Source organism: Dama dama, chromosome 21, assembly GCF_033118175.1.
Source record: "Dama dama isolate Ldn47 chromosome 21, ASM3311817v1, whole genome shotgun sequence".
In the NCBI taxonomy this organism is placed as follows: domain Eukaryota; kingdom Metazoa; phylum Chordata; class Mammalia; order Artiodactyla; family Cervidae; genus Dama; species Dama dama.
The window spans coordinates 56,254,552-56,281,757 of NC_083701.1; the positions used below are offsets into that span (position 1 = coordinate 56,254,552).

The window sequence follows — 27,206 nt, forward strand, 5'->3', positions numbered from 1 at the left end:
TCCTGCCCTCAATCTTTCCCAGCATCAGGGTCTTTTCAAATGAGTCAGCTCTTTGGTTTTAGAAAAGGCAGAGGAGCCAGAGATCAAATTGCTAACATCCGCTGGATCATTGGAAAAAAAAAAAAAAAAAAGCAAGCGAGATGGGCATAGTACTATCTTATCCAGTGGTGAAGAAAGCCCTCCCAGATGGTGCTAGTGGCAAAGAGCCCACCTGCCAATTCAGGTTAGATTTAAGAGACACGGGTTCAATCCCTGGTCAGGAAGATATCCTAGAGGAAGGCACGGCAATCCACTCCAGCATTCTTGCCTGTCTCCTCCTACCACGGACAGAGGAGCCTGGTGGGCTACAGTCCACAGGGTCACACAGAGTCGGACATGACTGAAGCAATACAGCACGCTTGCACACATGCAGTGGTGAAGAAGGACAGACAAGACTGAGCATGGTGATTCGTCTCCTATCACCCTTGAAGTTTATAAAAGACTTTGGATTACATTACTCATTCTCACACCAAGTCCAGGACAGAGAAGATTTATACAGGTAGAAACAGCAAAAATTAAACGAATCGTCTCAGCACAGGCAAAGCTTCTCCTCTATATGCACTCGTGTTCAATCATACATCTTCCAAAATAGGAAGAAAAAGGCTTCTGCAGTTGCAATTCCAGATTCATCCAAACTATAAAGGAAAGGAGTAAAAAGTGAAGGCAAATGATAGCAAGCTTTGACTATGAGGCTAAGACCTTTTAACTTTTCCTGGATGGTATTGGGAAGCGGTTAGAGTGTTTTGATCAGCTGAGACATGAATTGAGTTTTAAGGTAAACAAGGGAGATTGTACAGATGGATTTGCATAGAACAAAATGAGGAGTGAGATATATTAAGGAGCTATCGCACTAATTAAGTGGGGGATGGTCAGACCAAACCAGCTGTTGATTTCACTTTACTTTCACTGAACTGTAGGTTGACTCTATACTACTGAAAGATCAGAGCAATTAGAAACATTATACTTTAATGGGTATTGTCAGTTCAGGGTGTTATTCAATTTAATGAGATACACTTCTAAATTGTGCAGTTTGGAGTTAATAGATTAAGCATGAATTGAACCAAGTTAGCGTTAATAACATAGTGAAGACCAAACAACTATTATTCAAAGAAGAGTGAATTTAGTCATAATTACAAGGCCAGTTTCTGAGACACCACCTTTTAGACTTAATATCATAAGCATTTATGTGTTTGTTTCCTAAATTAAACCAATGTGGCTATAGTTTGATCATGGTTTTTGTGACATGTGTCCTCTAAACTTTTCTTTGGTCTCTGGCAATGTATGTAAAGTATTGTTTATGATGTAAAAGTTTATGCAGTATTATAAGTACATACTGAGGTTTGATGTGTTGCCTGTGAATCAAGCTCATTTATTTAGAAGGTGGCATCATTTGCCTCAGTAAGAGTGAAAAGAACATTGTGAACCACTTCTACATGGCGTTCTTATGCAGTGTATCGGGCACCGTGTTAATTGCTTCACAAACAATCTCATATGAACACACAAACAGTGCTGGGGAAAGTCATGTTTCTGCCATTTTCAGACAAAGTAACTGTGTCTCAGAGAAGTCAACTTTCCTGGTATACAGATCCTGAATGCAAAACCAATCTGTCTGAACCCACACCTGGGCTACTGGTCACCACACCCTTGAGACCTGCATGTGGAGTGTCTACTGGCCCCCACAGCCTCTAGAAGCTAGCAGCAGGGTTGTCAGCCCTGATGGTGGGTTAGGTTCCCTACCCAAGCAAGACCGGTCTCCAGAGACAGCTCGGTACAATTCCCCTCCCCCCCACCCCGAGTAATTTTATCTTTGTGTACAGATTTGTTCAATAAGCACTGAATTTCTAGGACAAGTTCAAATACCAAAGGGCCTTTATCAGTAGTTTATATTGTCTCAACCCAAAGTATGCTGCAAACCCAGGCTGGAGCCAAATGGGAAATAACGTCTTTCTAAAGATAGGCTTAGAAATCCTCATCTAATCATTTAAGATGTTTCCTTTCTCGGGTAGCCCAGGCTGAGTTACACCTGGCTGCTAGGCCACCATTCACAGGGTTAGCCAAGAAAACAGGCCACCAAAAACAAGACCACCCCATCCGCGTCATGTTATGGCCCAGGTTTCACAATGCAAATCACCTGTATTCAAAGGTAAACTAACAGAACTCTGTAAGATACACATGCCGTCAAACGTGGGATCACTGCCATTGGTGAGGCGGCAGCTACAGGAGCCTGTGCCACATGTAAGATACATTGAAAAAGACTAGCTGCTATTGGGCCACAGAGAGCAGTATTAAGTCCAATACATGCTGTTCTATTTCAAGCAGATTCCTTTCTGCTTCTGGAAGTTGGTTAATTTTTCTGGTTATGATAGCCGTTAAGTTCTCCTTAACAATAGCATCTGCTTCATGGGTTTCCATGTATTGCAACCCTTTTCCCGGAATGCCAGTACCTTACTAGCTCTCCTCTCAGAGTCGCTGCCTCCTCTGGTCTTCAAAGCCACCACGAGGGTTCCCTCTGCCCTTTGTGCTCCTGGGTGTAGCCATTTTGACTTCGCTCTAGTTTTCAAAGCTTCACAGGTCATCCTCATATGCTTAAGACCCTAATGTGATCCTCAGTGATTGGAAACCACTGAGCTCCATATTCCAGGAGTTTCCAGGAAGGCACCTGCAGGCAAGTCTTTGGTAATTACTACCAAGTAACTGAGACCTCATCTGACCCCCGACCAGGCTGAGGGAAACCTTTCAGACACTGCCTTAAAGGCCTCACTATAAATTACCTTAAAATAAAACACTATAAATAAGCGCTCCCTTTGCAACCTCCAGTCCCTACCAGTCACCCCACTTGACCCTCCCACCTGAAGATGCACCCTGACCGGGGGTTCAGTATCACTCCTGTCCTAGGTCACACAGAATTAACTACAGAGCTTTCATTCTCTTAACTCCATGGCTCGACCTCAAGATGATAACAATAGCTGCTTATCAAGCTTGCACGTGCCAGGCATGGTGTTCAGTGCTTCACGTGTGTTACTCTTAATTCTCACACCGACTCTGTGAGGCGGAGTCTCTGATACTCGTGAAAAAACTGAATCTTGGAAAAATTAGATAACATGCTAACCTGCAGTCTGGATTTTCCCCTGGTCCTTACCCAACCACAGGGTTCATGTTCTCGGCTCCCCTCACTGCTCCACATCTCCACGTAGACGCCCCAGCGCTTCTGCAACTCCAGAGGGAAACTCCTTCTTACCACAAATAATCCCCATCTCCAGTCTTTTCCCAGCTAATGCCACCTCCTCACACCTGTCACTCAAACGGAAGCTTCTAGATCATTCCCCAACACCCACGGCAACTAGTGAGTCTGCTGTGACCCTCAATGTCTCCCAGACCTTCTTCCCCTCTTTCAGATCCTTCTCTCAGAACCATTTTTTACAGTTCCTTCCAAGATTATTTTCATAACCCCTGTAGACAATGTCCCTATCCTAGTCTAGTCTTTTTCAAATCTACACCCCACTTTGCCAGTTTTTGATTTGACCATTTGGTAATGTGAATTTGATATCACATTGAGGTTTAAATTTTTTTTAATGATACAATGAGTCTCATTTGATAAAATACTGATTCCTTAGCAAGGTGCTCTTCAAAATACAGCTCCAACTTATCTCTCAAATGCACCCTGGCCTCTTGTCCTTACCCCATAAATACTGTATGTTCTTCTCTAAAGTTCAAAAACTGGGGGCACACAGAATCTGGTCCAAGAACTGTGTGGGTTCACTTTGTACTATATTGTGTGTAAGTTGTGTGTATTAATCATCACCATGTAAAGAATTCTTCACCATGTGAAGAACTGGGAGAGTGCATGTAAAAACCCAGATGTCTTCTCTTGAGACATTACTTCGCCAGTTTCCCATGTCCTCACACCCACAGTTGTGCTCCAACCCAACTTAGCTCATGTGTTAAATGACCTGTGTGATCCTCCAGGCGTTTGAGGTTATGGCTCTATGCTGGGCATGAGAAGGTCTCAAGGCACACCATAACTTCATAACGTTGTTCACAGCACTCCTTCAGGTTGGAGTGCCCTTTCTCCCCCTGGTAAGGTTTTATTTTGAGGGGCTCAGATAAAGGACCACCATTTCTGTGAAGTCTTCCCAATAAAATCATTCACCTGTGCTCAATAAAGCTTTCTATTTCCAATGTTTAGTTGCTCAGTTGCGTCCAGCTCTTTGCGACCACATGAACTATAGCCCACGAGGCTCCTCTGTCCATGGGGCTCTTCAGGCAAGAATGCTGGAGTGGGTTGCCAATTCCTTATGTAGGGGATCTTCTGACTCAGGGACTGAACCTGCATCTCCTGCACTGGCAGGTAGATTCTTTACCACTGAGCCCACCCGAGAAGCCCCATTTCTAATGCAGCTCTCCCCAAACTGTTCAAGGCAGTTATATGCACAACTCTCTCCTGGCTAGACGGGAAGACCTTGAAAGTAAGTTCTGCTTTGATCAGTTTCACACCCTTCCTCACACCAACCACCATCAGGCCTCACCTTTATATTCTTTCCATGAGCACTGAGTTAAGTAAATTCAGTTGAAATCAAAAGCCCTTTTTTAATGTCCATTAAAGTCTTTTCATTCCCACTTTTCTGTAACTAAACAAGAAAAGGACTTATTTATTTACATAGAAAGGATCAATGAAATTATTATTTCATATGAACTTTGAGCAAATGTGGGTTTCTAAAGTTTCTCTAGTAAGATTATATCGCTGGTGATGATAGCTGACTTTACCTGATTTCTAAGCATATCATGAAGAGAAGTATATAAATATTAACTCCCTCCTTTCCCTAGTATCGCCCATATCATCAAATAATAATTAATAGTTTTTATAAAACACATTCACACCACAAATTTCTTAGGTGGTAAATAATTAATCAGGTCTACATCTTCACCTAGTTTCTAATCTCATGTCTTACAGGAAACTCACAATGTAAACTACTTAGTACACTATATCTTTGTCTTTTTTTATAGTCATTTCTTTTATACCTTCTTTTAAAGCAGAAGAATATTGAACTCAAGAATCTAGATCTAGTTTGAGAAGGAAGATAAAACATTTCTTATAAGAGACATAGTAGATAGCATACAGACCTTCCTGTAGGGAAGGAATGCCCAAAGCAGACATGAGGAGGACAGCGATTTTACACTCTCTTCTGAAGAAGCATAAATGAAGAACCACAGGAATGAAGGACCACAGTTGCCGTGGAAGTAAAATCTCAGAAGGAATGACCAGATTCTTTTAGGAGTTCCCTGGTTTTTGCCAAGACTATCTGCTGACAGCTGTAATCCCCAGGCATCCAGCTGCAATGCCCATTAATATGTGAAAGACTATTAACATTTTGCTGTTTTCATTCTCCCCCTGTAAGAAGTGAATATGGAACAGGTGTGGACAGGGAAGCAGAAAAGCTCCTTTGAGAGTTATAAATCAGCCTGATCCTGGGTTGAGTGCATGGATGTCTCTGAGGAACCCCATTCCTTTCCCAAGGCATTCCAAGTGGGTGAAGGGAATCTAATAGGAACCAAACAGCCTGCAGTGTGTCTACATTCCAAGAAAGAATGCCAGAAGTTTCAGACTCAGATCGAAATCTTTGTCATAGTTTTCTCTTCATGTGATCCAATTTCCTCTTAATTAATCAACTGGGATTTTGTCTCTGCATTGTTGGACCACAGTTAACATTATCAGATGCTGTTGAACTCTGAAAACATCTGACAGATTTCTAGATAGAGTATTAAGTCATCTTCCCAATTGTCTTAATCTTAGGGGGTAGATGACCTACAGGATGAAGAACTGACAACATTTTAAAAAATAAATTTGTCTCAGTTTCAGAAGTAATTACAGTTCTTACCTTTTTTAATGCTCTTGGACAGCAATCTTCAGTTAGTGTGTTTAACTGCATGTCAAGATTGGAGGAAAGTATAAAAATCTATAGAACTGTGGTATGAAAAAACATTCTACTTGTCTTACTTTAAGAAATACTCAATGCTGACCCCTGCACATTTTTATCTGGTTTAGGACACGTCCTAGATAGTTCTTTCTCTGTACAAATGACCCATCTATCCAGTCCTATTAAAAAAAAAAAAAAAAAAAAAAACAACTATATTCCAGTCTTTGCTCTCAGAAATGAAAGCATGGCTTTTTCTGCATGAACCTAAAGTTATGCCAAGGAAGTTTGTGTTATTAATAACAAACAGCCAAGTGAGGCTTGCTTCTGATAACATTTACTTTCTTTGTCTTTAAATAGTCTTATTTAACAAAATATTTGAAAAGATTTGTTGTAATAGCAGTCTCTGAAGTTCATTGTGTGGGTAGGTCTCAATTTAAAGATTTTTTTAAAAAAGTAATTGGACCAAAATTTTGACTGTTGTCTTGTGTATTAATACAACTTGTCTATAAAGTAATTCAAACTTGCAATTAGAATACTAGGCCCTTTTCTCCCCTCTTATCTGGGCCTCGGTTTTCTCATCTGGTAAATGGAGCTTGGATGAGATGACCTCTAAGGTCTACATCAAATAGAGTTGAAGACAAAAGAAAGAGGCAGTAGGATGCCTTTGAGGAGTAAGGATGAAAAGAGACACATGCTTTGCATCAGACATCTGGGTTCCAGTCTTAGATATTATTAGCTATAGGAAGTTATGCGTCACTGTATTCAGCCATAAAATGGGACTAATTAAAGCTGTATCGAGGACTGCTGGGGTTTCAATGGAAATGAGCCTATTATGTTCCCAGCACAACTTGTACACATATTTTATGCTCCTATAAATGGTAGGACCATATTTTAAGGTCAAGAAAAACTTAAGTCTGAGCACATGATCGGATCTAGTAGTTTCCACTCTGGCACTTGGAGAAGAAAGGGCAGGATCCTATCACTGTCCTTTACCAAGACAGACGTCCCTCTGCTGCGATGAAACTGGAGCTGTCAGGGTTTAAAAAAAGCGCACCGTCAGGGGGAAGGCACCGCATCTTGGCAAGAGGAGCTTAACATAGTTTCCACGGTCACCAAACCCTCTTCCCACCCCACAACCCCGCTTCTATTTAAATCCCGGGCCCTCCACCGGTACACACTCATTTTAGCCAGTACCCAGGCTCTCAGCAGAGAAGGGTGGCATGGCTCCGGGAGAAAAGGAAAGGGGCGATGGGCCGGCCAAGAGTGCCCTCCGGAAGGTGCACACAGCCGCCCTGGTTATCACGTTAGCCCGAGGCTGGCAGCAGTGGGCCAACGAAAACAGCATCAGGCAGGCCCAGGAGCCGGCAGGCTGGATGCCAGGGGGCACCCAGGACCCACCGGACACTTCTGGACCAGCGACAGACGCCCCCACCCACTGGAAAGCTCAGAGGGCCCCAAAGCCTTCCTCCCCGAAGCCAGAGGGATGTGGAGAAGATGCACACGGCTCAGAGGAAGCCACCGCGGTTTCTCCTATCAAAAGGAAAGAGGTGACCAAGACGGTCGTCAGCAAGGCTTACGAGAGAGGAGGGGACCTGGGCCACCTCAGCCACCGGTACGAGCAGGAGGGCGGCCCGCCGGAGGCCGGGCAGCCGGAGAGCGACGTGGACAGGCTCCTCCGCAGCCGCGGCTCCCCAGCGCGGAGGAGGAAGTGTGCCAGGCTGGTGACCGAGCTGACCAGAGGCTGGAAGGCGATGGAGCGGGAGGAGCCCCAGTGCCGGAGCAACAGCGTGGACACGGAGGACAGTGGCTACGGAGGCGAGACGGACGAGAGGCCGGAGCCGGCTGCAGAGCAGGAGGCCGTGGCCAGGATCAAACGCCCCTTGCCCTCCCGGTAAGTGAACGCGTCTCGGCTCCTCACCCCGCCTGCCGCGCGCCCCGAGCAGCTGCGGGATCCCAGCGAGCAGGGGAGCCCCGGCCGAGTCGGGGCGAGACTCACCGACAGGGCTGGCAGCCGGGGCTCGGCGAAGGCTCGCCCCTGGGCTAAGAGGACAGGGCCCGGCTCATGGACCTCCGGGCCAAGGGCTCAACCCCTTTGGTTTCTCCCCTCTATTCTGAACCCTCAAGGTTTAGCCACAACAAAGATGAAGCCACCGGAGGTGCGTGTCTGCTACGGGTTAATGTTTGAAGTCAGTGCTATAATGAGTAAGGATTGGCTTATTTTTTTCTGCAGAAAAAAAAGTATTTCCTGGTAGACTGAGGGAAGAGACCTTTCCCTTGTCTCAAGTCACTGTACGTAATATTATCAAGAGACACATCTACCCAAATAGTGCCCATGGAACACAGATTTCTCTGAGCCTGGACACAGGTGGGAGGCTGCTGTCTGACTGGAGAACCACCTCTGAAGTGAGACAGACCAAGTTCAAATCCCAGCTCTGCCCTGGCTATAATTAAGGATACTGGGGTACACTTGAAAGTTGCTAAGAGAATAGCTCTTAAGTGTTCTCGACACAGACACACACACACCCACACCCACAAAATAGCCAGTTATTCTTCTAAACCCATTTCCTCCTTTGTAAAATGATGGCAAATAAATTCTGCTGTTTTGAGAGAAGTAGATGAGATTAAAGCTGCTAAGAACTTGCACATAAGCTCACTATATGGAAGTTATTACTCCTCATGGAGAGCTTATTATTTAGCAATTCTTCAAACTTTCAGAAAGGTCTTTCCATTTATAAACAAAGGCAGAAATGCTATTAAAGTCAGGCAATTAAAATATCACAATGCTTATGTGCTGTGTATGCGTGATAAGCTGCTTCAGTCATGTGACCGAGTCTTTGTGACCCCATGTGTTTCTGGGGTCCTGGACCCCAGGCTCCTCTGTCCATGGGATTCTCCAGGCAAGAATACTGGAGTGGGTTGCCACGCCCTCCTCCAGGGGATCTTCTTGACCCAGGGATCGAATCTAAGTCTCTTATGTCTCCTGCACTGGCAGGCTGGATTTTTACCACCAGCGCCACAATCCTGCTTTGTTAAATGCATACACACACACCAATACATGCACACACATGGACTCAAACTGATACATTTATTCTAACAAGAAACACATGCTTTATTTCAAGGCAGTAACTCTCCCTCCACAGAACAGAAAGTCAGGATTTCTCACTCTACAACCACAGGATATCAGAATATGGGGAACATCTCAGATGTGATGAAATGCTTACAAGCTGACTCCCTCTGGGAACAGTTATACGTGAAGGTGTGCTTTTCAACTTTTATGGAACAATCAGTAAAGAACAAAACTGGGAACCTTATTTGACAAAAAGTTGCCTTACAGTTTGTGACCTTAAAGATGTTTTGAAAGAATTAGCACTATTATGGGCTTCCCAGAGAGCTTCTGAGGTGGCACAGTAGTAAAGAATCTGCCTGCCAATGCAGGAGACTTGGGTTTGATCCTTGGGCCAGGAAGATCCCCTGGAGGAGGGCATGGCAACCCACTGCAGTATTCTTGCCTGGAGAATCCCATGGACAGAGGAGCCTGGTGGGCTGCAGTCCATGGGGTCACAGAGTCAGACACGACTGAGTGACTAACACACACACACGTAGGTATTTTACCTGCTTTGTCCTTTGAACTCTCACAATACGGTTGGTAATATCTCATTTTAGGGATGAGGGCACTGAAGCTCAGAGGGGAAGTTCACTCAGCAAGTTAGTGATCTGAGACATGCGTGCCCATCTCCAAATGCCACACTTTGAAACCAGACATGATGCCACTTCTCACTCAGCACCTTGAGGATACACTCAGAGATCTGGATTTGTGTTCTGCTTATAGTCACATAGAAATTCATAATCAGAAATCACTATTCTACCAGATCATATGGAACCATAGTCCAAATTTTAGCTTTCTGGATTTAGGAGGTCTGCATGCTAGAAAATGAAATAATAGAACCCAACAGAATAAAAACCGAGGGTAGCACAATTAAGATGTTCCTGTCAGCGTCTTTTGAATTGGCCAAGGGTAGGGAAATGACAGCTGGGACCAGTCTCCAACACATGTTCTCTCCTTTGGCACCTAAGAATTTTTCATATATTTATTTAATCCTTACAACATTCTCACGGGATAGGCATAATCATTATCTTTATTGGATAGATGGGAACATGAGACAAAGAAATATTAAGGAATTTGTATAAGACTGTACTGCCCATGGGATTCAAACCCAAGCACTCTGGATCCAGACCCCACCTTCTTGACCACTACTCTATAAACTGTCTCACCTGAAAGTGGGAACGTGCATACTGGACCCTTCTCATGGTTCCCCAAAACATACCTTCTCTGTGCTAGAGAGGGACACAGGCTTTGAATCAGAGACAATTAGATTTGGAATACTGGTTACTTGGGCAAATCCTAAAGTTTCTTCATTCTCATCTAAAAAAAAATAGCTGTGATAATCCATAGAGTTATTTTGGTATCAATTATGTAAAGTGATGGGCCCAGAGTTGTGCTCTGTATAATGCAAGGGGCCAGCCCTGGTCATCTCAACACTACAAGATACTAGGAGACTGGCTGTCAGGGTTTGGGGAAGGGAATAGGGCTTCCCTTGTGGCTCAGTCAGTAAAGATTCTGCCTGCAATGCAGGAGACCCGGGATCCATCCCTGGATCAGGAAGATCCCCTGGAGGAGGGCATGGCAATCCACTCCAGTATTCTTGCCTGGGAAATCCCATGGACAAGAAGAGCTTGGTGGGCTACAGTCCATGGGTCACAGGAGCTAGACATGACTGAGTGACTAAACCTACATACTTACCTATGGGAGTGAAATCCCTCCCTTGCTTCTTTTGGGTTCCTCTCCCTCAGGCTTAGAGCATGCAGGGTACCAGAATGTTGTCTGCAGCAACAGCAGCTCTGAGGGTCAGCAGTAATGTGAGTGGGAAACTACAGCAGAAGCCTGATGGGATGCTCACATACTGCTGGAGATGTGATCGTGGCATCGCTGACTAAGCCTATATGACAGGGGGTTTGTTCACTTATTTTTAATTCTAAGCACCATTCTTTCCCCATATCCACTAAAAGGGAGAAAATGATGTGTCATGGATATTTAAGCAGAAAGAGTTTTCTGGGTGGTCCAATGCATAACAGAGACAAACAACTCAGGTTTGATAAAAAATAGAAATATTTCTTACCAAAAGAATTTTACTAACTGGGGCTTTACTATGAAAATGATTCCCATTTTATGCTTTATTTTTAAAATAGTTAGTCTTTTGATTACATAGCTATGTGACTTGTTTGGTCCAGGTCCTTTAGACAAAGCAACTTTTATCTGTCCCCCATTACAGTAATGGCCCAATATTACATAGTGTATTACATACAGTAATGGCACAATATTAAAATGAAAGTCATGCATCCACCCTTTCCTCCAAGGTCTATTCGGTAAAAATGACATGGTTGAGCATGAGGGGGTGTTTTATAGAAAAGGGAACTGAACACAGAAATGTATCCACATCAGAGAGCCTGTAAGTGATGCTCTTGGGAAGTGATGCCAGAGCTTGCCTTCTTCCCAACCCAGGAATCGAGCCCAGGTCTCCTGCCTTGCATGCAGATTCTCTACCATCTGAGCCACCAGGGATGGATCACTTTACTCCTAGAGCTTGTGTTCTTAACCACTGTGTTAGACTCATCTCTCAGCAGAGAACAGACTCAACAAATCAAATGGAGATCCAAGCATCACCTCCTTTATGGAATCCCAGGAAAACTCCCAAAGTGTAATGTTTTGGTGCAACTATATTAAAGATATTTGCTAGAAACAAAGGGGAAAGTATGGCCTTCTAGGATTTGCCCCAGTTCTAGAGCTTGGAACCCTTCCATGGACTCAGGACGGTTACCAGTCTGCAAGGAGCAGAGCAGCAAGCACAGGCCTGGTTCCCACACCTGGCTGATAACAGAATGAAGAGCACAGTAATGCACAGTCACCCTGCTTCTGATAAATGTGACCCTGTGGATGTCACGCTCCCATTAACCAAACTCGCTCTATACTTCCTATGAGAAGAGTAAGCACAGGAGCAGATTCTCCCCAGAAATTCCCCGAGACATCGGAAATGTGGCAGAAGTTCTTGGCTTTACTGACAGAGAAGCGTTTTAGCCTAAGATATGAGCATGGTGCCAGTCTTTGAATATCTCTTTGCTTTCTGTGAATTTATACTAGGTCATCTTTCTAAAGCTCAATCTGAACTATCATTCACATTTTACTTGAAAATTTAAAAAATAGGACAAGCTGGTATATTGATTCCTACATTCAATGATCAAGGAGATGCTCAGGGTCTGAGACTTACTAATCCTGATTTAAACCTGATCCTTTCAGACTTTTTAAAAATTGAAAATATGAAAGTAATACAGAACATGTACAAGACAGATAAAATTAAATATTCATTAAGGTATATTTCCTTCTAGTACTTTTTAAGCAACCCAATTTTCTAATTCTTGCTTAAAGGACCAATTCTTTCACTTTCCTTCTCTCCTATTATTGGAAATTATAGTTTGACTATATAACAAATGGACATTAAAATTTAGAAGATGCTCTTTTAGATGTTTCTCTTCTTCATAGCATTATTACCTCACCAAACCCGACCCTTATCCCAAACGACATAGAATTTCAACACTCAGGGAATTAAAGTTCCTAGTTAAAAGAAAAAAATATATATTATCAAAGAATGAGACCCATACAATATACAGTTTAAGCAAATTATCTCTGGATACTAATTTGAATATTTTTCAATTCTGTGCTTTCTCTAAGTTATAAAATCAATACAGTTGACTCTTACAACATGGGTTTGAGCTGTGTGAGTCTACTTATAAGTGGATTTTTTTTTTTCAATAAATGCGTATTAGAGTATTGCTCAACCTGTGCTGGTTGAATCCATGGATGTGGAAACATGGATACAGTGTAACTGTAGAAAGTGAAAGTCATTCTGTCGTGTCCCGACTCTTTGTGACCCCATGGACTATATATATATAGTACACGGAATTCTCCAGGCCAGAATACTGGAGTGGGTAGCCTTTCCCTTCTCCAGGGAATCTTCCCAACCCAGGGATCGAACGCAGGTCTCCCGCATTGCAGGCAGATTCTTTACCAGCTGAGCCAGTAGGGAAGCAACTGTAGAGTTATACTCAAATTTTCAAGTGCCGGAAGTATCCGAGCCCCCCACCCGCATACATAGTTCCCCAGAACAAGCAGATGCAGATCCTGTAGTTCTGTCGTGTGTGTGTGTGTGTGTGTGCGCGCGTGCTCAGTCGCTTCATTTGTGTCCGACCCTTTGCAACTCTATGGACTGTAGCCCGCCAGGCTCCTCTGTGCATGGGATTCTCTAGGCAAGAATACTGGAGTGGGTTGCCATGCCATCCTCCAGAAAATCTTCTCAAATGGAACTTGAAGTTTGTCGTCTCCTGCATTGGCAGGCAGGTTCTTAACCACCAGCACCACCTGGAAGCCTGGTACTATAGTATTTACTATGAAAAAATGTCCACATGTAAGTGGACCCATGGAGTTCAAATCTGTGTTGTTCAAGGGTCAACTGTAATACCAGCAGAAAGAATTTTGAAAAAAATTTTTTAAAAAGTCAACTGTCTCTAGACTAACATAATTTCAGTTGTGCACGTACTCTTGATTTCTTCAACCTGGTGCATATACACATTTTACATAGTTAAAATTGTAGCATGTGCTCAAATCTGTTTTATTCTGTTTATTTTTATGAATGTCTTTTAGTGATTATTCACCATTCTTTTTCATTACTGAATATTCAGTTAGTACTTACAAGAGTGTCTGGGACTTTCCTGGTTGTCCAGTGGTTAAGAATCCATCTGCCAAAGCAGGGAGACGGGTTTGATCCCTGGTCCAGGAAGATTTCATGTGCTGTGGGGTAACTGAGCCTGTGTGCCACAACTACTGAAGCCCGTGCACCCTAGAGCCTGTGCTCCACAACAAGAGATGCCACCACAATAAGCCCACACACCGCAACTAGAGAGTAGCCCCCACTTGCTACAACTAGAGAAAACCCTCGCGTAACAACAAAGACCCAGTAAAGCCACAGAAATATAAATTAATTTTGAAAAACATGTGTCTGGTGCACAGTAGGTGTCATACATACTTTAATAAAGGAGGGAGGGAATGTTCAAAGTGCTCAGAAGTTCCTTAAAGGGAGGACGTATTATATTCTATACTGTAGGACAGAGCCGCAGTCAGTGCTCAGGAGACAAAAAGAATGAATTAATGAATCATGCTGTTTTTTTCGCTGTCTTCTGAGATGTTCAAGTCTCTTCTCCAGCAAGCTGTTCCAGCCTTGAATTTGATATGAGCTTTGGGTTCTGCCAGGATGACACTGGGCTTGTTTTTGAAGGCTGTGTCTGCCATGGATTGCCATCATTCCAAGGGGACTAGGTATTTACTCTCGTTTGATCGTGAGATCTAGCAGCCCATACTCTGGGCAGCTGAACAGGGACCATCTGTGGAGACACAGATGAAGACAAGGACCAGCAGGGCTGAGGAAAATGCATTTCCCTCAGGGCAGTGTAGTTCCTAGCACTTGTCCATACATGTGTGTGCGCTTAGTCGCTCAGTCGTGTCCAGCTGTTTGCAACTCCATGGACTGTAGCCTGCGAGGCTCCTCTGCCAAAGGGATTTCTCAGGCAAGACTACTACAGTGTGTTGCCATTTCCTCCTCCAGGAGATCTTCCCCACCCAGGGATGGAGCCCTGTCTCCGGCAGCTCCTGCACTGGCTTGCAGATCCTTTATCACCGGGCCACCTGGGAAGCCCTTCCATACATATGTGATTTTTTAAAGCTGTAAAAATTGTATAAACAGTTTTTGAATGCTGATTTTCCCCAGTTAACTTGGTCATATGCTTTTGTCCGTGTGTTTACAAAGAATAGTAGTGTTACATGCAGCAGTATACTCCTAGTTTAAATTCTATTATGATAGTGAAACCGAATGCAGCAAGCTAGGGACACAAAGGATGGGAATTAATGAAAGTTTGCCATCTAGTGGCTGTCAGTCCTCTTCGAAAAATAATACAAGTATGTATGTCTCCCTACCCATATCTGTTAGTTTCCTGTATTTGAATGATCAGATTTTAGGAAATGAATTTGGATGGTGAGGAACACCCACATCTGACTTGTTCCTGGGTTTTTTGACCAGCAAATTATGAGAGTACGGGGTGGGGGGTTATTGAATTCACGCATGCCATTCACGTGTGTGTGTGTGTGTGTGTGCGCGTGCTTACTCGCTTGGTTATGTCCAACTCTTTGCAACCCCCTGGACTGTAGCCACATAAGCAATTTCAGCTCTATCCTACATCTCCAGTTCCAAAGCTTACAGACATGAAGCCACTTGCTGTTGGGGAGAAGGATGGGTGAGTCACTTGTGGGGATGAGGAATACAGATTTCTGACTTTTATACAGTCCAAGAGTTCACGCTTTACTTATAAGATTGGAGCTAGAGAGATGACAGGAAAGTCTGTTAAAGACAAACTTTGCTGTTTTTAAATTAGGTCTATACTCGCCAATGATGGTTTTTGTTTTAATAAGAAATGCATTCCAGGCTGCAAAGGCAGACCCACACATTTGAGACACAACTCATCCACTTATTACACACTGTCCTGGCAGGCTGGGCGGCACCATCTCATAGCGGAGAGAGCGCGGTCTTTGTCCTCAGATATTTGGGGTCTGAATCCCACCTCTTCCGCTGGGCTGGGGCAGCATTTCACAGTAGTTATACACAGGCTCTGGAGCTGGCTTTACTTTGGTTTGAATCCTAGCTCCATCATTTAACAACTTTGCGATCGAAAGTTACTTAACCCTTCTGCCCTCACTTGCCTCATCTGTGAAATGAGATTAATGATACCTATCTCATAAAATGGTTGTAGAAATATGAGTGGAAAGTGTTTAGAAGAATGTCAGCACACAGTATTCAATAAATGTTACTATTGCTAGCTAGTGACTCCTATTTATACAACTAGATATTTCAAAATTTGTGGTACATCATAGATATGAGCATAGATATGCTTCATCAAAAATACATATTTAAAACTCTATACATGGCAAAGGTGGCAGCAAAGGAGACACAGACATAAAGAATAGACTTTTGGAAACTGGGAGAAAGAGAGGGTGGGATTATTGAGAGAATAGCATTGAAACATGTATATCACCATACATACAGTGGATAGCCAACGGGAATTTGCTGTTTATGACGCAGGGCACCCAAAGGTGGTGCCCTGTGACAACCTGGAGGGTTGGGGGTGGGGAGGAATGTGGGAGGGGGTCCGGGAGGGAGGGGCCGCATGTATGTCTATGGCTGATTCGTGTTGATGTGTGGCAATAACCGTCACAATATTGTAAAGTAACTATCCTCCAATTAAAATAAATAATTTAAAAATCTACACGAGTGAATAGTACAAAGTATGTGGCTGATAAAAACCTTATTTTGGGCAAATAACTTTCTTGAAGTCCTGTATAAAGTGCATTCCCTTAACACACTGATATGATTCCAGTTCTAAATGTTACTAACCTGCAAGTCTGAACTACACATATTTGCATTACCTTTGTGTAAGGAAGTTTTTCCTTGAAATAGAGTTTAATATCATCATTTTATGGGGCTTAAATCATCATTGTTACTCAGAGAAAAGAATCTAGGACCTATCTCAAACTCAGAACAATAGTGGCATCGTCTATGACTTTTCTTCTTCCATCTCTTATTTTTTTGAATTGTTTATATATCTTTTATAATGAAAAATTTATAGATTTACATTAAGGTGCATCTGTTTAAGAAGTACAAGTAGAAAGCAACTCTTGTTAAATTATGATTTTTTTACCCTCTCTCTCTTTTAGGGCAAACAGATTCGCAGAGAAGCTCAACTGCAAAGCCCAGCGGAAATACAGTCAAGTGGGCAACCTGAAAGGGAGATGGCAACAGTGGGCTGATGAACATATCCAATCCCAGAAGCTCAATCCTTTCAGTGAAGAGTTTGATTATGAGTTGGCCATGTCTACCCGCCTCCACAAAGGAGACGAAGGCTACGGCCGTCCCAAGGAAGGAACCAAAACTGCCGAACGGGCCAAGAGAGCTGAGGAACACATCTACAGAGAAATCCTGGACATGTGTTTCATCATCCGCTCGATGGCTCGCCACAGACGGGACGGCAAGATCCAGGTCACCTTCGGGGATCTCTTCGACAGATATGTCCGTATTTCAGATAAAGTCGTGGGCATTCTCATGCGTGCCAGGAAGCACGGACTGGTCGACTTTGAAGGAGAGATGTTATGGCAAGGCCGGGATGACCATGTTGTGATTACCCTACTTGAGTGAACTTTCAACCACACAAGCCAAACTTGACCCACTCTTGTCTTAATGCTAAAATGCTAATTAGTAAGAAAGTAAAATGCAAACTGCTAAATAAGTTACTAAATATTAAAAATTTTTTTTACATAAATAACTTTTGAGCACTCTATTTCTGAGGGAGTTTGAAGATTGAGGAAGCACACCCAAAGCATTTCAGAAAGCACACTAAGGATTATTTGTACATATTAAGTATTTAAAATTCCACTTACCCTTTGGGCAAAGATACTTGGCTATTCTTTGCAAAGTTGCTATAGATATTAATGTAAGTAATTATATCTAAGATGAATTTGGGTAAATATCAGCAAACCATATTATGATATATCATTGTTCAGGAAAGAAAAAGCATTCCATTAATTTTGGCAAAACTAAACTGAAAATTTTCTAAGCAGCCTGACTTTGTTCTGTTATTTTTATCATAGCATCACTTACAAAATAAGCACATAAATAAAAAGTTGTATTCAACTAAGACACTGAAATTGATGAAATTGCTCTGTGGTCTTTGAATTTAATAGGTTTCCAACAGAAGTTAGCCATCCTTCTCTGATGTGATTTGGGCAAATCATATGAAAACAGGCATCGCTGGTGGTCATAGAACCAGCAGAGAAAGCAGTTCTGTTCACCTTCTCCATGAAAGTAAAGCAGAGATGAGAGATTTAGATTTCTCTGCCTTTGCAGGACTGCTTGGGGAAGTTTATTTTTTTCTTAAAACCTTAATGAGTCATGCTGTCTACATTTACCTCAGTACACATCAAAGTAGAAAAACAGAAAATGCTACAATAAACTGGAATGTTGAGTGTAGAAGAATCTGAGTCATGGGTAGATCAGACACAAACTTGAGACATTTTAATCAAGTCACTTTACTGTTTCATTTTACTTTGTGCTCTAAGAAATGTTTTTGCAAATACCGGAAAGCCTAAAAACAGCAACATGAGTCCAGCCAAAGTGAAAAAAGTACAGTTTAAAGATGACAACGAAATTTATTTTGCACTAATCTGTTCCTTGTCAACTTTTCTCGATTAGATTTAGTGTGCCTTATATAATTCTAAAAACAAGCTGAATACAATGTGAGATTACAATTCTTATGAAATTCAATGAAAGTTACTAAATGATAGCACTTTGGTATTACATACAGAAATTAATGTCAAAGTATAATCCTGCAAAACAATAGGTGCTCCTAACTATAAATTGTTAGGCTTAATACAAAGTATGGATTAAACTACCATAGCAGTTATCTTTGCTTTCATATATTATTCTCTTTCAAACTGAAAGTTTCAATATCTTCTTAAAGAGGAAAGTTTGTATATTTTTGTTTTCATAATAGATTTGTCAAATTACATATTACTGACATTTCCAAGTAGAATTTCACATAAGATGTATACTTTTATCATAACAGTGAAACCTATGTCAAAAGCTTAAAACATGGCACAAGAATAAAACATACTTTTGTTTTATGTTCTTGTTTTTGTAATACTATTTTAAAGTATATTCCACAATATTACTCTCTGGTGTTTGAAATACAAAAAAATACAAAATTACAGAGTGTAACTCGGGTTACTTCTAGAATCAGTAGAATATTTAAGACAAAGGCCTCATATTCAGCTCTGGACAATTAACAGCTTAGACAAGCATTAATGCAGATCACTCAAAGTTCAGTTTGTCTGAATTAGCAGATGGAATTTTTTTTTTTTTCATTTATTTTTATTAGTTTAAAAGTCTTCTGCTCAGAAAGCTTACATTAACACTTCTGCATCAGGCATGACTATAAAATCAGAAAGTTTCTTAGAGGCAAACGCCTACTATATAACAGATTTTTATGTTAAAAAAAATTTATGGTAGGAAAAATAGTTGACAAACTAAAAGACTTTTAGACAAAAAATGATAAGTAGAACTCAAGTGGCAAACATGCTAAAGAAAATTCTCATATTTTCATAGTCACCAAAATTGCAAATGAAATGTGTTTTTTGTGCAAAATTGCTTAGTTGTGTCCGACTCTTTGCAACACTATGGACTGCGGCCCACCAGGCACCTCTGCCCAGGCAAGAATACTGCAGCGAGTGGCCATGCCGTCCTCCAGGGGTTCCTCCCAACCCAGGGATTGAACCCATGTCTCTTGGGTCTCCTGCATTGCAGGCAGATTCTTTACCACTGAGCCTACATAAGGCATATGTACTATCAATAGCAGTTTATCTCTGATGATTCTAAATTCCCAATAACAGGTAGTACACGATTGGTTTCCAAATTTTCAGGATTTTCTTTTTCCAAAATTTCAATCATATGTTTAAAGAGTTTGGTGCTACTGCAATGTACTTTGTTGTTTTTTTTTTTTTTTAAACCTTTTTGGTATGTACCTCCATACATCTGATGCCTTTTAATTTCTATAACTTGAAGTTTTATAACTTCCTGATTCCCAAGTTCACCTTCTTATCACTCTGCCCACTTAAATCAACCCTGGTGGCTCAGATGGTAAAGACCTCACCTGCAATGCAAGAGACCCTGGTTCAATCCCTGGGTTGGGAAGATCCCCTGGCAAAAGAAATGGCTACCCAATTCATAGTCCTGCCTGGAGAGTTCCATGGACAGATGAGCCTGGCAGGCTACAGTCCATGGGGTCGCAAAGAGACAAGACTGAGTGACTTTCATTTCTCACTTATATCAACAGGAGGGAAGTTTCACATTTTGGATTTTCTTCCTCTCCCACACTGTTGGAAAATGAGGCTGCACTGATAAATTTACTTCTGCTTTTACTTTCCCTTCCCAAGTTCAAGTTCCTTTCAAAAAAAAAATTCTATCAACAGATATATCAGTTACTGTTTCTTATATGATATAAGAATATTTCTTTGTAAAGTTGTATTTTGTTTCAATGGAAACTCATGCTTGAAGTATCACTCTACTAAGTCACCATTTTCAGGGATTATAGGAGAAGCAGGGGACCACTTGGCCCATCAACCCTGAATGTTCATTGGAAGGACTGATACTGAAGCCAAAGCTCCAATACTTTGACCACCTGATGGGAAGGGCTGGCTCATTTGAAAAGACCCTGATGCTCGGAAATATTGAAGGCAAAAGGAGAAGAGGGCGGCAGAGGATGAGATGGTTAGATAGCATCACAGACTCAATGGATATGTATTAGAGCAAATTCCTGGAGATAGTGAAGGACAGACAGGGAAGCCTGCAGTTCATGGGGTCGCAGAGTCAGCCATGACTTAGTGACTGAACAGTAACAATGCAGACGCCTCCTAGAGTGCGCATTTTCATTCCTAGTACCCAGCATATTTCTCAGCACACTGTTAAGAACACAATGTCTGCTTAAGAATTTAATTTATAAAGGTACTGTATGACCTAGCCTCTTAGCCTAGAGGTTTTCAGAGCACTGTGGTCCACTCACCATCATTCCAACGTTACAGCAAGCAGGCAGGTAGCTAGGTGTGAGCAGAGAAACGGGGGCAGGGGCCAAGTGGCAAGAAACCAAGACTCTTATGCGTGTTGGCGGGGGTGGCGGGGTAGTGGTGGTGGTGCAGAGGCAGACAAATACAGGCAGGAAACTTCAGAGCGACAGGAAATCACATATTTTGGGTGATAAGGGTCTGAGAATGGTGGGCAAAGGTGGACTCCCCTGCATTCAAATGTAACCTTTTGCTCTATAAGATTAACCTTACAGGTAAGCACTTATCACTCACCAATGCCATGACACTTCTGATTTTGGCTAAATAACCACAAAAACCCCTCCTCCCCCTTGGGAAAATGGAGCTGGGATGAAAATCCGGGAAGATGACCCCCAAACTCCTTCTTCCCCAGTGAATATTCCATCCCTTCATTTGTCAACTACAAATTGGTCTTTGCCAAGGGCATTTGCCATCTGCCTCTGCAGGGATTGAATCTTGACTTGCTGCAGCTATTGACCTTCAACACGCCCTGAAGGCCGTTCAGGCTGAAAACAGGAATGAGAAGCTTTGTGCTCCAGGAAAGCTGGTGCAGTTAGAAGATGGAGGAGTAGAACAATGTGCGCTCATTTTCTATGAGAACACCAAAATCACAACTAGCTGCTGAACAACCATCAATAGGATGATGTTGGAGGCCACCAAAAAAAGATACCCCATATCCAAGGGCAAAGGGGAAGCCCCAATAAAATGGTAGTGAAACCGTTTACCTCAGCTTGGGACTGGAACCCACAAGGATGGGACTCGATCCCAGCCAAAACCCACTGTACCTGGTTTCCGGACCTAATGAAGCTCAGGTTCTTGATATCTCATCGCTAAAAGAATTCAGTGAGAAAAAAAAAAAGAATTCAGCAAGAGACAGAGTGATAGGTAAGAAGTGGATTTATTCAGATAGAAGCACACTCCAGAGTGGGGGCCATCACAGAGGGTGAACTTGGTGGCCGTGAAATGTGGCATAGTTAGTTTTTATAGCCTGGGTAATTTCATATGCTAATAAGTTGGAGGACTATTCCAACTGTTTTGGGGAAGGGGCGGAGATTTCTTGGATTTAGGCCACAGCCCACTCCTTGGTCTTTTAACCGTGCCTGGGAACTGTCATGGCACCTCTGGGCGTGTCATTTCACTTGCTGACTCAGGATCAAGGTCTAGTCTTGTCTGTCATCTTGGTCCCATTTGATTCTAATCAGTTTGTGTCCCTTTCACAAAATATGTCATTCTTTCAAAAGTTGTGCCCTGCCCCTTTCCCTCCTGTTACAATAGGAGGGGTACGATCACATTTAAAATCAAACTTCATACCCTCCAGAGATGCTTGGCAGGCACAAACAAAACCTTGTGGTCACCAGGACCCACTGAAAGGTGCAGTGACCTGCCGCGGGGCCAGGGGCTCTGGCTGCAGCAGTTCTGAGAGGTGCAGCAGGTGGACGCAATAGTCCTCTTGGAGGAGGTTGCCATTAGCTCCACCATAGACCCGCCAGGTGGGCTATCCAAAACTGGAGAACAATCATACCAAAGAAGTTCTCGCACTCTTGCCAAAGTTCTAGGCCCCAAAACAGACTTTCCAATCTGGGGATCTGGCAAGACAACAGAATTACCAGGAAATCTAACTCTGAAGGTCAGCGGGATTTCATTACAGAGCTTCCACAGGACTGAGGGAAACAGAGACTCTTGGAGGACGCAAACAAAATCTATTCCAAGAAAGGAGCAGGGACCCTTTTATGAGCCCAATCCTTGTATCTTCTCATAGCTAGAAAAGCACTAAATCCCTTCATGGTGACATCAGCTCCTTACAACTAGCAGAGAACCTCGTAAAGATAAACGTTTTATTGCATGAACGCCCCCTTTACCAAAATCACATATATTGGCCTCCCCCCACCACCCCTCCACACACCCTTCTCTGGAGCAGTTCCTCAGAGCTATCTGAGGTGCCGTCTCTTGGGCTGCAATCCTCGTTTTACCCTAAATAAAACAGCTCACCTTTCATGTTGTGTATCTTTTTCGTTAACCATTTGTAGACACCTACTAACTGGCTTGCCAAAGACACCCAGTTCCTTACCAGACTGCCTGCTAGCTTGCTCTCTCTCAAAGTGTATCCTTGCTTAAGTAAACTTTCATTTTACTTTCTTAACCTCTCTCCTTTGTCTCTGAATTCTTTCATAACAAAGAAAAACCTTAAAACTCTTTGGGAATACCAACAAGGATTATCTCATGGCACTGTGTACCCAGATTTAGGGATCATCCCTGTCTCTTCACACAAAAACAACCTGTCCCTTAACAGAACAACATTGCATTGACTTTTTGACCAAGAAATTCCAGTCCTGCAAATAGCCAGACCCCACTTTTGGTAACAATAGGATATACTTTTATCACTGATATACTGAGACAGAGAAAAAAATATTCTCCAAGTTATTCACTTCTTTTGGAAAGAAACCAGCCTGAATTAGCTCATAAGTAGTTACTGCTTACCTCTGACGAGGAGGAAAACTTAGTGCACCCTCTTCGAATCTCTGAATTGTTTGCTTCAACATCTCAGGGAACAGAGAATTTCAGAGGCGCTACTTAAAGGCAACCCACTCCAGTATCCTTGCCTGGAAAATCTCATGGACAGAGGAGCCTGATGGGCTGCAGTCCACGGGGTCGCAAAGAGTCGGGGACGACAAAGCGACTAACACACTTAAAGGCTGATCTGCCTTCCACGGGCATCAGTAGCACCTGTTGCTTGTTAGAAATGCAAACAAGGAGTCCCTCAGCACTGCAGAGGTTTCAAGTTTCAGCACGCTGAAAAGTCACCTGGAAAGCTTGCTAAGGATCCCTGGGTGCATCCCAAAGATTTTAGTAGGTCTGGGGTGGGGCCCAAGAATTGGCTTTTCTAACAAGTTCCAAGGTGGTGCTACTATGGCTTTTATTCTTTAGACCACATTAGAGCGAAACAGGGAGAATTTGTCTTTTTCAGGTTTTAACCTTTATCGTCTGACATAAAGCTCAGCTGCTTTCAGTTGTAGGTAACAGAAACTGGTTTATAAACATGTTTTATTTGTTTGCTTATACCATCAGAAGTGAAACTATTGACTGTCATTTCCCTAAAATAGGGAAATCAATCTAAAACACATACTGGTGCTTTTCAAAAGATAGCAATTTAAAAGGGTGGCAGCAGCAGGCATTTGATGTCTTTTTCTTTTAAAAACTTTCAGGCTGCAGGAAAAACATGTGACCAAGAGTGTTACGATTATCCATTAGATTTTCATCAGTACCTGTACCAATTTAGGTGACAATACAGCAAGATCCAAGGATTAGTGACAGACAATGTACGTCATAAGGAATGATATATACTACCAATCCTTACAAAAGTCATTGTCAAAGAACTGTTAAGTGTTCAAAAGGTATCTAAATATTTCACATTAAGTACAGAAGCGGCCATCCAGATTATATCCCTTAATTGTTGCATATTTTTCAAAAAGTGCCAATCAAAGCCTAGTTTTGCATTTTGGCTTTGTCTTATACAGTATCAGCTGTTAAAAAGCAATTTACATGTGTCTTAAACCACAGTCATCTGGCCAGAGGATGAATAGTGCCGTGTCAAAGCCTAAGGCTGGTACCCAGCCTTGTATGTGTGATTAAGGGCCCATGCATAATTTGGTATGCATCTAAATGTTCAGTGCTCCAATTTAACCGGAAAAGGTGTGAAATGCATTTGTTCTGCCGAACCACACTCCACTCCTTCCATCTTCCTTTCAAGGGAAATATTTTAGTTTTGTCAGTTACCATTGAATGACTCTAGGGCTGATTTGTAGATTTTATCCAATGTCAGAAGTCAATCTTGCTTTATCCAAGCCACTTCAAATAACTATGGAGATATCACCCCATTAAAGTATATTGTGTTTTACTCCTAAGCAAGGGTGAGGAATCTGAGTATCATGTGCAAGGCTCAAGATGACGCTTAGGACAGAACATGCAGAGTAAAAATAGTTTCCTTCCATATCCAGGTAATATAAAGCTGACAATTGTAGTCCTGTCTTTATGGGATGAAAACAGTCCCTTTACAATAAGTTTCCTGAAAGGGAGAACAAATAGATAATAACTCTTCTGGTAACATATTATGGTACACTGGCCAGTGTGTTTTTGGCGATTAAACATAATCCTGTGAATCAGATTAATTCACTTGCTGAGTGTTCATTTGCGGCATCCCTCTGTTGGGTCTTGGGGGCCCTCCACGACCTCGTGGGGCTCCCCGTGGTCCACTCTGCCCAGAGCCTCGCTTGAAATTCTGCTGATATCCATCCCGCTGATAGCCAGAGTAGTCCCGGGGAGCACTGAACTGAGACTGTGTATAACCACTGTTTGGAGTGTTAGTAGAGAATGAAGGGCGGTAACCATCATATCCTCCTCTGAATCCATTAGCAGGTCCTCTGTATCCATTCATCAAGCCTCGAGCACCACGGGAACCTCCACGAGACACACCACGACTGTTGTAATAGGGCTGACTGCTACGTGGAAATCCAGTGTTCTGCTGAGGAGGCTGCTGGTGGTTACCAGTCACTTGATGGGGCTGGTCCTGGGAACCATGGTAAGTGCCAACCACTGTTTGAAGCTGTTCTTGCTGAAGCTCTGTTTGTTCTACTTGGTGAGGCTGACTGGAAAAGCTCTGGTTATAACTAGTCTGGTACTGATTTTGCTGTTTTAAAGTTTCTGGTTCATTAACAGGAGGAACTGGGGCATTCATATTGAACACCGTTTGCATGGATTGGAATGGAGCTGCATTTACATTGATTCCACTGCTATGTAAAGGTTTGCTTGTCCCAGCCTGGAACACTTGAGGCTGAGAAGCAGCAGGAAGGGATGATGATGCTGTAGTCTGGTCTGTATTTAAAGAGATCGTTGCCTGAATCTGGTCAATCGGTTCCTTTTGTGGTCGTTGCTCAGTAGCATGAGAAGGTTGGTACAAGGGTTGAGATGCTGTATATCCTTCATTTGTGGATGAAACTAAAGGAACCTGTGTAGCTTCTGGTTGTACAGAAACTTGATTAGGTTGAGCAAGTCTAGATTCAGAATGAACTGGAGGGCAAACCAGCTGGGGTATGTCCATGTTCTGCGCTGGATTCATCGGCTGTGCAGATACAATGGCAGGATCAAGTGTCTGGTTTTCAAAATCCAGCATTGAATCCTGTATGAAGTTATAGGGCCCCTGCATTTGTGCCATAAGGTCCTGTACTCGCTGTCTTCTCACGAGGGGATCAGCCTGAGCCACTGGGGTCAAAGAGTGGGGTTCCGGTACTGAAGGAGATGCAGCCTGAGGCTGCTGCTGGAGTGAGTTTACCACCTCAACAGTTTCAACTGTCCATTCATCTACCTGCTCCTTTTCACCACTGCTGAACTGTGTTTCTGCCATAAATTGTCTATTTACATACTCTGTTGATTCAACCTCGTTTTGTTCAGTGTATTCCGCTGGCTCAGGTTCAGCTTCAGCTACCTGGTCTTCAACTGTAGGTGCTGAGGCTGCCTCCTCTTCCTCACACAGACCGTTCTGGTGGTTGTGGGTGCTGTCAAAGTAGTTTGACTGGAAAACACGCTCAACAATTTCCTTTAGAGCTTTATAAGTTGTTCCACATACAGGTTTTTCCTTTCCTTCTAGCAAGTCCCACAGGTGAATGGAGGCATGTTCATACTGCTCATTCAACCTCAAGCTCATGTCTCGTTCAGGGTCTGCTAATTTGTAGAACTCATCTAACAACGACAATTCCTCTTCAGACAATATTGGCACTCCATTCAAACCCTGCTTCAGGTCAGTTCTCACTTCATCATCTCCCAGTTTGTCCAAAACATACTGCAGCTCAAGTACTGTTTTTAAACGTTTCTGTTCAGCTTCCTCTCTCATAAGCTGCTCCCGACGTGCTGTCTTCTTTATTGTTTTCTGAATATCTTGGCTTAACGCCATGAAACTCCTCTGTAATTCTTTTGCGAACTCCAAGTTATTTGTGACTTCCTGGTACTTAGATACGGCATCCAGCTGATCTTGATTAAGCCTTTCCCCTTTGTTCATTCGTTCCTGATAATCATCAAGCTTGCCCTTCTTCTTCTCCAGGTTCCGAAGTTTCTTGTCGATCACCCCGAGAATCTGCTTCATGGCCTCGGTCTGGACAGCCCCGGTGCCGGACGTGGGGTGTTGAGAAGCCGGCGCGGCGGCCCCGGCCCCCGCCTCATTCCCGGAGGAGCCCGACGGCGGTGGCGGTCCAGACGACTTGCTGCCGCTTCCGCTGTGGCTGGTGGCCGAAGGCATCTTGAGACCGTGAAGAGAGAGAAGAAAAAGCGGGAGGAAGGACAAGAGCGGCGAGTCAGTCCCAGAAACTGGTTTAAATAACTAAGGGAATTTATGTCCTCATACAAAGTGTAGTTTAGAGGTTGGAGGGCTTCAGCTGTTGCCAATTATGTTGCCAACTACC

At 42.9% G+C, this 27,206-nt stretch overlaps 2 protein-coding genes and 1 pseudogene across 2 annotated transcripts; 1 reads left to right on the plus strand and 2 right to left on the minus strand.

Annotated features, from left to right (window-relative positions):
* Positions 1-1,880: 1,880 nt before the first annotated feature.
* On the minus strand, positions 1,881-2,451 carry LOC133042219 (transmembrane protein 126A-like; annotated as a pseudogene).
* A 4,723-nt stretch (positions 2,452-7,174) lies between these two features.
* ABRA (actin binding Rho activating protein) lies at positions 7,175-17,369 on the plus strand. Its single transcript, XM_061122855.1, has 2 exons — positions 7,175-7,845; positions 16,825-17,369. Exons 1-2 carry the CDS (start codon positions 7,175-7,177, stop codon positions 17,300-17,302), a joined length of 1,149 nt encoding a protein of 382 aa, XP_060978838.1. The 3' UTR covers positions 17,303-17,369.
* A 6,743-nt stretch (positions 17,370-24,112) lies between these two features.
* On the minus strand, positions 24,113-27,098 carry LOC133042718 (caprin-1-like). Its single transcript, XM_061123603.1, has one exon. The coding sequence runs from the start codon at positions 27,041-27,043 to the stop codon at positions 24,920-24,922; it is 2,124 nt and encodes a 707-aa protein (XP_060979586.1). The 5' UTR covers positions 27,044-27,098; the 3' UTR covers positions 24,113-24,919.
* Between the last annotated feature and the right edge of the window lie 108 nt (positions 27,099-27,206).